The 11,752-nt window shown below is 38.4% G+C and overlaps 1 protein-coding gene across 1 annotated transcript; it reads right to left on the bottom strand.

The window, feature by feature from the left end:
* Window positions 1–4,490: 4,490 nt before the first annotated feature.
* kifbp (kinesin family binding protein) lies at window positions 4,491–11,150 on the bottom strand. The gene is made up of 13 exons (XM_056381913.1): window positions 10,568–11,150; window positions 10,073–10,171; window positions 9,639–9,718; window positions 9,408–9,466; window positions 9,031–9,155; window positions 8,587–8,680; window positions 8,328–8,440; window positions 7,806–7,955; window positions 7,357–7,431; window positions 6,845–7,007; window positions 6,481–6,655; window positions 6,216–6,401; window positions 4,491–5,923 (listed from the first exon to the last, which is right to left on the bottom strand). Exons 1-13 carry the CDS (start codon window positions 11,021–11,023, stop codon window positions 5,761–5,763), a joined length of 1,938 nt encoding a protein of 645 aa, XP_056237888.1. The 5' UTR covers window positions 11,024–11,150; the 3' UTR covers window positions 4,491–5,760.
* Window positions 11,151–11,752: the final 602 nt, after the last annotated feature.

The following is an 11,752-nucleotide window of genomic DNA, read 5'->3' as shown; positions in this document are numbered from 1 at the left end:
CATCTGTACACAATTTCAGGTAGGCTCCCCAAGTTGCATTTTCTCCATTACATTGCACTTTGTTCTACACCTGTGAGCGTCTATTGACCAGCTATATTCAAGTGTAACTTTGCAAACACATTTTACACGTGAAATATATGGTCAGTTAGAATAAACTTCCCAAACATTGTATAAAGTAGTTAAATGTCTTGAAGACATTAAAATGCTCTTTACTCCTGAAATGAGATAGTCCAATAATATATAGATGATGAATATATCACTCTAAATTGAACCATACTGCTTTTGAAACTTGAAAGTGCACATACTGTGCTATTGCAATTTTAACTTAAGTAAAAGATCTAAATACGTCCTTCCAGCACTGGTGTTTGTGTACTTCTATCTGTGCTGGTAAACACAAGTTGAGACATTTCAAGTGTGGACACCTGGTATGGTGCCTCGGGCAGCTGAAGCATATTTATAAGATTAACTACATTGATAATGACTCAGAAGTTACTCAGGATGCTCCTGGGCTGTTAGGAGCTGGAAGAGGAGGACATGAATAAAGTGTGTTGTTTTAACACATGTTGCAAGCATGTGATGTAATGTGTATGTCATTTTATGGAAGTGTTAACAATGGAGGGTTAGGGTTAAATATTAGGATAGAGTGAGAAGAAAACAGTATGTTGTTGTTGAGTTTATCACAGTTATCTGTTTGGATCAGACACTCCCTGGTGAGCAGTTACCACTCTACTGTCAATTTCCAACAGATTAAGAAAAAACATAGATACTGAGTCAGTAAACTCCATTCCTACGCACATTCATCAGTGAGCACTAGAAAACACCTGCAAGGCTGGGCTGTGTTTTTTAGTTGGTCACGTTATTCTGGGTAGTAAATAATATTATATATTTTTATTGCATAAAACGTGGGCTGTGTCATGCAGTGGTGTGGCATATCACAGAGGGTTATAAGTTGTGGGATTGCAACAAAAATGGATTGACAACAAAACAAAAGAAGGACTTATATGTCATTTTATAATTTCAAAGTGGGTAACTTTAACATCGTTTGAACCTCAGGATTTCTTTGAATTACCCCCTCAGTGGTGCCATCATTAGAAAATAAATCCACTCAGTCTCTGCACAGTGATACGTAAACAGTATATTATGATATTTTTATCTGCTTCTTCCAAACCTTCATTGATTTAAATTGCTGTATCATTTTTAAATTGAATGAAATATCCAAACCCCCTTTTTTTTCCAAACTGGACCGTAACATTTTCATTTAACACAACGTCATCTTTCTCTATTTTCTCACAATGTTTTGAGAGTATATGTGAAAACTAGATAAAATGTTAAACAAAGTCCTGCTGGTTTCATTGGTCTTTGTGTTGATGCATGAAAGTCCATGAAAACTTGAATTTGTCATCGTTGATGTGTGTTTCATTAGTTCAGTCTGTTAGAAGTGATGACAGGAACTCAGCTGATAACATCTGTGGTTTTGTGATTGTGAGAATCGCCAGTTTAATCTCACAGTATAACATCTCAGTGAACCTTGCAACGTTTATCAAAGGTTATGGTGTTAGTACACTCAAAGGTGATACTACACTCAAAGGCCGTAGTATCACTACAGCCTGGGTAGTGATACACAGCCCAGCTTTTCTTTATGATACACAAGCCAAACAAACACTTTTGGATAGAAGCACTGAATGAAAGCTGGATTCTTCATATCTTACTGTAATGCTCTTTTAGATTTGATTTCTTTCCATGGTTGTGTGGAACCAGAAAGAGCTGCAGACACACAAACAACCACATCACAAAAGTGCATATAACCAACTGTGGTTTATGATGTTTAGGTGGCATTTTCTGTGTGTGTGTGTGTGTGTGTGTGTGTGTGTGTGTGTGTACATGTTACTGTCAGCACTCTGTCAAATATTTGTTGAGTTTTGTTCTTGCTCTGTGGACTGAATACTGCATTCCTCCCTTTCACTGTTGCTGTGTTATTCCAACTCCTCTTCTTCTTCTTCTATGTCTCTGTGTGTCTTTAATGCCTATTTCTTGTCTACGTCAGACAAGAGGAGAAGTAGACGACCCAGAGAGAGAGACAGAGGACTATTTATTTCAGCTGACACATCAGTACGATGCTGTGAAGGAAGTGGTAACATCAGTTGCTATCATTTTCCTGCAGGAAATGACACACTAGCCTGCCCAACCTCGCCTCAATACACATACACATACACACGCACCCACACACACTAACACACACAGACACACACATACTGTAAGTGACATATTTATGAGGCACACATACCCACTTACATACACCGTTTCGCACATAGCAGCTGACACTCCTCTTGTCTCCTCCACGGTACTCAATAATCAAGCAATTGATAAGGCTACTATGTCTACACAATCACTGATATCTGATATATTATGTATGATATAAACATGTTTACCTGCAGCGGCAAGTATGTTACTGCATCTATAAAAAGTCAGCTATTACAGCCAGTTTGGTTTCCATTCCCACGCCTGTCACATTATGTGGGATTCAAGTCTATTGTCTGAGCAACCAGAGTTTATGGCAGTAGAGACAGCACTATTTTCACACTCTCAGAAACACAGTAGACACACACACACAGTCGTTAACATATATGCAAACACAATAGGATCATTTCACCAGTTTGGGCAATGTGACGCTAAAGGACTTTTTTGGGCTCCATAGAGACAGTTTAGCATTGACTGATAACCACAATCAGCTAATTTCATCAGTTTTTCTTTATCGAAGTAAATGTAAGACTTGATGTATTTGGGCCACTGGATAAGACTGTTCAACTCACAAAATGTCACTGTGCCACATTTTGTCATAATCAGTAAACTGCAAACTTGCATTCCACTTTCCTGTGTAGTCATGTGCTGTCTGTTCCCAGAACTGTGAATCAGAATGTAATTGCTTGACAATACTTTGTGGGTGTATTTGCAGCTGAATGAAACATTACAGGCCGTAGGAAAAGAAAAATATCTGCAAATGATAATAATATCATAATAATATTTTTTATTTTTCTAGTAATGTGAATTGTGAAAAAATCCAATGGTGGATGATTACAGTGTAAATATAGCATTTATATCATCTATTCATCTCTTTGAAGTCAAGATCTCTTTTGCAATAGAGACCCCAGTACAGCAGAAAAAATAAGCAGAAAGAAAATATAACAAACAGCCCGTCACACACAAGCACGATAAAAAACAGAAAACGAACAAGTTCATCAGTGACATCTCATCCACTGGTATAAGACATTCAAGTCTTAAAATCTTTTGAAGTTATTTTTAAAACTTAATTTCAAGTCTGTCTTGCTTCACATATTACTTCATAAGTTTCACAATGGGAACTGTAAGCAAGCACATCTTTGATTATTACTGGTATTTGATCAAAATCAAACATTTGACGGAATACAAAATGTTACATTGTTAGGCTTAGATACACAGATATGAATATGAATGTATTCCTAAAACTACTGTGAATCTGTATGTGTATTCTATAAGCTGTCTAAGCCCAGTTCTCATTCACAGCACATTAGTTTGTAGAGTCCCTGTGTTGAGCAGGTATGTCCATACATGTTTTAACAAGCATCAGAAATATTACCGGGAGCATAAATTAAGGCAGGAATTGCAGATTTCTTTTCATTGAAATAGTTTCCCCTTGCATGAAGAGACCACAAATAGTTTTTTTTATATATGTGTGTGTATGTGTGTGTGTGTGTGTTTGTGGTAATTATTAAATTGATGTGAGTCTAGAAGAACCCACAGTAATGAATGCTTAATTAGACAAAACAGCTTAGATATTTATTAGTTCCACTAATAAACAGATATACAGATGACAAATGAAAGGACAGATCAACAACCTGTGACCCCTGTGTGGAAACATAATTTTTTCTCATTTTTTTCCCCTTTTATTTCTCGTCTGTCCGTATGTCCATACACATATTTTTTACAGGATGACATGATCTTTGTAGCCTTAGGTGAAATTGGAATGGCTGTAATGGTGATCAATTGTGTGTCCATAATGTAACCAGCCTTGCATCTACCCAGTAGCTCTGACACACTGCTGTCTACAGCTTCACCACATGCCCTAAAGGCCTTAGAGAGGAAGTAGAACAGCAGGTCAAAGTGACATTACCTCATGGCTAGTTGGAAACTGCAACAGCCTACTCATCTGACTTCTTACGCAAATACTTCCCCTTATAAAAATATGCAACTCTATCTGAGGGATTCACAGATACTCTCAATTAACTCCAGTCCAACCGTTAGAAATCAAAGATCTCACAAGGAGAGCCGTTTAACTTTTTTCTTAGGACTTATTTTACCATTAACACAAAATGTATCTTTATCATTGAACATCTAACATGTGTGTATGTAGTTTTAATTCAGCTGCACAATATGATAAATGTACAAAACAGTGGTGCATTGACAATGAAACATGCAGGACACAACTGTGGAAAAAGATCGACAAAAGATGTACGTTGAGATATACTGTAACTTTTATAGGACATCAACACATAGCCACACTCAGTTTGAGACATAATTTGCTTTTAATAGACACCGTTTTAGACATTTCTCTTTATTAAGCAGTTTAATAGTCTGGAAAACCAGGTCTGGAGCCCACACTGAGATCATTTTAGCCTTTTCCTCAGTTACCCACAGTCTTTAAATCCACTTAGTAGTCCTATTATAGAGCTATACCAGGGAAAAGACAGAGGACCCATTTTATCTGTAGCTTCTTTCTGCAAGTACAAAAGCACATTTTGGTATTGTGACATAAGTATGTATTACTTCATGGGTTTAATATCATTACATACAGTATCTACTGTACATAAAATAGGATGACTGTGAGTCCTCAGAGACAAGAAGAAAATACACAGGTTCAACTGGATGAAGCAGGCATCATGCAAATTATAACATCTAACACACCATCAGTGTGGTTAAGTCCACTTAATGACTTCACACCACTGGGGTGGATGTTTCTCAGAAGCAAAGGCAAAAAACACTAAAAAGTGAATACTATCTGTTCCTCTGTTTCTATTGTCTGGCTATAGTAACCCTGGTTACAGTAAACTTTAACATTTGTTTTACTATCAGAGATTTAAAGTAGTTGAAGAGACAGAATTTTAATGTGCAGAGTGCTTTACAGAAAATAAAGCCACATTAAATGAAAACCAATATGATTAACAATAAAAAAAAAACAACTCTTATGTACATATCAGCCATAACGATGCATTTATCATTTCCAAAGGAAGCATCTGACATTTTAGCAATAAACCCACAATTTTATATATGTTTTTACACCACTCTGGTTGGGGAAGAAAGCATCAATGTAAAGAAAAAAACAGGTCTGGCTCAATCTCCGCTCAATTCTAAGTGTTGAAAACATGAAGATATTATCAGCGTTTTCTAAATTATATCTAAGTACAATGACATTGACATGTCCATGGTGATTTTGAACAGAATATATTTTCTGTGCTATCTGAATTTAAAGTAAATTGACCACACATTTTACTACAAAAAGAAAAGCACATATGTATAGTGTGTACTGTGTTAAAAGGTCTTGTGAAAACAGCATTCTCACTGCAAAAAACAAGCGGCCATCACCAATACAAGTTACAATAAGCAAGACAGTCAGTTAATCTGCCACCCAGTTTCTCTAACTGTTGGGAGTGTCATTGACTACAAGGTGGGAAAGTTGAACTAAAAGTCTCATCCGGTTGGATTTAATGCTATTAGTCAATCAACAAGTCAGTCAGTGAGCAGTGGCATCCCTGAGTTGTTTGCAGCCATCCTTGCTTTCAGGCGGTTAATTTTGAGAGGGAGCAGACCAGCCATCTCCTTACTCAGCTCCAACTCAGTCTCCACAGCGGGTGCTGCCTCAGGGTGGGCCTCACAATACTGCACCACGTATCTAGACAACAGGTGGATGGTGAAAGTGATGGTCAACACATTACAATGTCCCCAACATGGCAGCTGGCAACATTAAGACTGTAGAACACACCCTTATCCTATTAATCTAACTGATTTCAACTCTGTAGTCTACCAATTATATCTGTCTTACATTCAATTTTCCTCATGCTTCTGTATTAATACAAACTTGTTACTCTCATCCTACAGGGTACTGCAAAAGAGCAAGTCTTTCAATATACAACCCTGAAAGTGTTTGGATGTATCACAACAAACAGAGACATATATTTCCATACTTGTAGTTTTCCAGAGATCTGTTGAGGTTCTCCAGCTGAACAGACGGTATGGAGCTGATCAGCCGGCTGTGTAGTCGGGCTACTCTGAAGCGGGCCACCAGAGCAGGTCTGAGCACCTCCTCCTCCAGGTGCTCTGGAAACTTCCCTTCTGGAGAACATAGAGAGTCTAGGAACATCTGGAAGTACCTGGAGAGGAGAGGATTACAAATTACTCAGAGTAATGTAGTTGCACACATAGGTACCTCACACCTAAATGTACACTCACTTGGCAGAGGCAGAGCAGAGGTGGTTGAATTTCTTAATGGTGTGGTTATCTAGTGACTGTGTATCTGCTTGTCTGTTGGCCAGTGTCAGTTTCAGGTCCATCATTTCACTGTAGGTCTCTGCCAACTCAAACATCAACTGTCTGTGGATCAGTAGGTAGTACTGGGAGTTCAAGTCTACAGAAAAACAGTGGGAAGTGAAGAAAGTCAGATTTAATAAATTATGGTGTCACCCTACAAGGATGCTTATTTTATTTGATCTTTTTCTACTACATTATGTCTTATGAAAATATTCAAAGAGACAAAACTTTCTTCAAAGGAAGAAAGAAAACTGAAATAAATTCAAGAACAAAATTAGCTCAGTACCAGTGCAGATCGGCTCTAGCATATCAACTCTTCGTTTGTGCATTTTGCAGCGTCGCTCCAGATCCTCTTCAAAGAAAGCCAAGGCCCTGAACAGAGAACTGTGATCCTGCAAGATCTCTATGTGGTCCGTCACATATCCATCCATCTGAAAGTATTCCTTGGCCTGCGAGAGAGAATGAATCGATGGACATTACATAGTAACCACTGGACCTAATGACAATGTCAGGTTCATCACCATATTTAACAGCTGAAACTTGACCTGCTACATTCAACACTTTTTCCCTCATCCAAGTCAACACACATTTTTTCAAATGTAAATCTGTGTGGATGAAGAAAAAGGATGAAGGGCTCCTCACCCAATCAGATCACATTTTTTAGTGGCTCGGAAAACACATTTAAAAAAAATGTTTTATTGCTCTTCTCACAGGTATAGGAATTTCTCTCATTTGCCTCAAATAGGAAATGTTTCACTGTGTGTGTGTGTGTGTGTGTGTGTGTGTGTGTGTGTATACCTGTGTGACATAATTCTGTCCAACTAGAAATACAGCTCTGGCCTCGGTGAAGTCCAATGGGAGCAAACAGTGCACCTAAAAAACATAAAGCAGAAAATTTAAGCTCATCTACTATAACAGGTTGATTTTTATCTGCACAATGGCCCCTTCTAGTGGTACAATAAATCTTCATTTATTGCCAGCTTTTTGCTCAGTTGATTGTGCTTGTGATCTACTGACTGATACTATCACATCAAAACTACTTCATTAAAAAAAAACTTTATTACTTAAAAATGACATTAAAATACCTTATGTTATAGTGGTTTATCAAAAGGGAAACATTTCTGCTGCCTTTGACGTGGAGATAGTGGTGATTTAACATGTTTAAAATTATATAACATTTTTCTTAACAATAGTTTTAATAGCATTGCTAGAAGCAGTAGAAGTAATATAAAAGACAGAATACAGACCTTCTCCTCCAGGCTAGCAATGGAGTCAAAAGTGTCTTCAGAGCCAAACAGCAGAGCGCTCTTCCTGCCCTTCTCTTCCTCCTCCTCCTCACGTCTTCGTTCTCTCTTCAACTCTTCTTGACGATCAGTATCTAGCTCCCCAATGTTGTCCTGGTCACAAACACATGTACAAGCACATTTTAAGACACACAACCCTATATGCACATCTAAGCTCAGATACACACCAGCAGGAGCAGCTATACAGATAATCTACATGAATAAACATGCATACCAAGGTTTGTTAAAGTGATAATCCTTGATACTTAATCCTTCTTTTATTTTAGCATAATCTTAGTTGCTAAATTTTTGGTGTAAACTAAAGCTTTTGGCTGATAAAGTTGACTTTTTTTGTGGGTGGTGCTCTTTAGGTTCAATCATGCTGGCTATCACTGCTCATAAGACTTGAGTCATGTGACTCGAGTCCAAGTCATGAGCCTAACAATTTTAAAAAACACCACAGGCACAAGTACAACCATGCAGTACCTCTAGCAGCTTCTTAGCGTCCCGCAGGAGGTTGAGACAGTATTTTATCCAACATCTCGCAATCTCTGCTCTCTTTTGTCTGAGCTGTTCCCTTCGCTCACTCTCTGTCTCACCTGTGTCAAACAGAAGCAGAAAAAGACGTTAAGATATGCCAGGAAAGAGGGGCTGAGGGAGGAAAGAAACCACATACAAAAGGTAAAGCAAATCGCTGTGCTTATGTTACTATGTACATTCATTAGAGATTTAAGTGGATACTTACTTTCCTGGGCTGCAGCCTCAGAAGGAACTTCTCCTGCCAAACCTGATATGACGGTAGCTGCTGAGAGGCAATGTCTGCCTTCCATGTATCGGCCCTTAAATAAATAAATAGATAAAATAAAATAAAATAAGAAATCTCACACACATACACACCTCTCATTACTTCTACTCTAAATAAACTACTGTGACAGTGCTAATGTACACGTAAATCACATCTTACAAAATATATCATAAATACAACCATGTAATCACATTTTTTGACTCCATGTCAAGTCTCTGCAAAACAGAACCACAAGGAAATTGAAACTTCTCATTTTTGGTGGAAAGTGTGTAACATGCAAAGCAAATCAGATGAAAACGTTTTGGGTGATGACATACAAAATCCTTCTACGTTTAAGGTTTTAAATTAATTGCTTTTAATCTATATGAATCAATCTAAGCCTACCTTAGTGATGTAATACTGTGACAGTGTAGCAGCGTTCAGTGCCCACTCCATGGGATTGAACTGATTTAACTGTAACTGTCTCTGCAGGGTACTGTGACAATAGATGGCAGCACGCTCGGTTTCACCTGGAAGACAAAATACTATAGTTATAATAACTACCATCCAAAAAAGAATAAAGCACTATATTAACATAACAACACTCCAATACATTTTATTCACACAACTTCACAAAGTGAATGTTAATAAATTTAAAAAACGGATATAGAGTATTTGCAGTTTCTACATCAGTTTAAATGTTAGGTCCATTTTACATAAGCTACTGTATACAATAAGTAAATACTGTTATGCAAATTTGATTCAAACACAATAAGACTCACCAAGGTTTTGATAGACTTGAGCAAGGTAGTACATGGTATGAGTGTAGGCCAACTCGAACCTGGTAGGTATAAAAGGAAAGATGGAAGGAAGAGAAAGAAGGGAATTGGAAGAGGTAGTATATGGAGAAGACAAAGTGAAGTAACAATAACATAACTACAAATAGGTATGAAATATGTAAATCTGCATATGTGCACATGTGTGTGTGTCTGGTTTTGGAGGTTACAAGTTACCTCTTGGTCCTTTCCTGATGTGTCAGCAGGTTCTCCTCAGTAGTAAAGTACTCTGTCATATCAGTGGGAGGACTCCCATCCTGGAATAACACAAAACACCACAAACATGGCTGCAGAAGAAGAGGATTTGCCCAAAGTAATTTTCATGTTTGCTCTGCAGTCTTGTCCTCCTGCTGTTGGCTTCTAAGTCAATTTGCCTTTGAAGGCTGGTGTCAACACAGTTAGCAAATGGCATCCATTCACACACCATCACACACATGTTAATGATGCCTATGTGACACTACACCTGCTGATGGCAAGGGAAATTGACGATGATTAATAAATGTGTGAATTGATGGGTTTTGCATGCTACAGTCCCTACTGCCTTGTCATCAATCAGTCAGTCAGTGTACCAGCCGCTTCAGTTAAACAGGCATACAGGAAATTGACTTCACCTCCTTCATATAACGTTGGTAGATGGATTCAGCTGTTTCAAGGAATCCCTGTGCAGTCTCTGTCTCATCCCGGCCTGCCCACAGGATGCCCAACTGGTTCTGATGACACAAACAGCCAACACAAGTGATCAAAACCATCTGATGCTCTGATCTCCCACTACAGTTAAGATGATCTGGATAAGGGCAGAATCCTCCATTATTTACATGTTAACAACATGCTAGCTTCACTGATCTTGCAGAGCTTGTGATGCATCATCATTAAAATATAATGTATGCAAAAAGGGAGAGGTCGTGAAAAATGCTTTAATATATTAACTAGTCAGTCTGGGATGGTTGATTAGCAGCAGCGTCTCAGTCTTTTAACAATATTTCTAACTAGAAGTTTTGGTTAATTTTAACAGCTGTAGCAACGGCCTCCTTGTAAAGAAAACACTTGTGCTGCTAACGTAAAGCTAACAATCAGTAAGTGTATTTGAATAGCATTATTATTATTACCCTGACATGGATAAACAGTGACACATTTTCGCACGACACTCTGCATCTCTCCAGCTGTTTCATGCAGTTCATTAGATGTTCCCGTCCGGCTGACAGTTCCTCCGTGTCGACGTGGTTGACGCCAAGATAGTACTCCACAGCCCCGAGTTTAGCGGCCCGCAGGCCGGCCGGCGAGTCGCCGCTGAAGCCTTGACCGAACACATCCTCCCTCTGCCCGTCCACCGGCTGCTCTGTCGGCCGTTGGTCGCCGCTCTCTCCGCCGCTGTCCTCCTCACCCTCGCCAGCTTCAAAGCTCTTCAGTGAGCAGTATATCTCTCTGAGGAGCTCCCTGGCCTTGTATTTGGATCGGAACGGGTCATTTTCTGGGTCGTTACGTGATTCTACCTCCGTTAAATTTTGGGCGTTGGTGAATTTGTCGCAGATCGTTCTCCACTCATCGCTGCTGAGGGACGCCATGATGGTCTTCTTCTTTGCCGTTCAGCTGCATCTGAGTCTTTTTTTTTATTTTTTTTTCATTACTGCCATCTTCTGGAGTTAATAAGTTACTGTGTCTCTGTCAGTGTTTCATCGTTTCCTTATGCGTTTTTGGGAAGTACGGTACAACGTCCATTTATATGCTCTTCTCTTGAATCCGTGTTTCCAGGCAACCAGTAATAAACAGTGATGCTTTGCAAATCACAACAATTTAAGTACTTAACTACAATTTCGAGGCATTTGATTAGTATTTTCATTTTATGCCACTTCATACCTCTGCTCCACTACCTTTCAGACAAAAATATTGTACTTTTTACTCCTATAGCTATATTTTTATGACAACTGCAGTACACTCAGTTGTGCCTTTACAGATTCGTATTTTAAATACAACATATATGATCACCTTATAAAATGTGATGTAATGTTACTAATCAAACCACCCAACAGACAACTTTTAGATACTCTCAGTGCTCTTAGTTAAGTAAAACTACTTAATGGAGTATCTTCCCCTTGCAATATTACAAGTTTTATTTAAGTATATAATGTGAATCCTACTTCCACCACTGGTGGTTTTTACTTCACTTGGCTCCTATTTGTTTATTTGTTCAATGTCAAGTATGCAGACAATTGTGGCAATATAAAAATATGTTTAACATATTCATCAAGCTCTCAGTAATTTCCACATAAAGGTTTAAAACTTCAGGTGCATAC

Source organism: Seriola aureovittata, chromosome 1 (assembly GCF_021018895.1).
Source record: "Seriola aureovittata isolate HTS-2021-v1 ecotype China chromosome 1, ASM2101889v1, whole genome shotgun sequence".
NCBI lineage: Eukaryota > Metazoa > Chordata > Actinopteri > Carangiformes > Carangidae > Seriola > Seriola aureovittata.
Note: the sequence above shows the minus strand (reverse complement) of the source record. Positions and strands in the feature narration are given on the sequence as shown.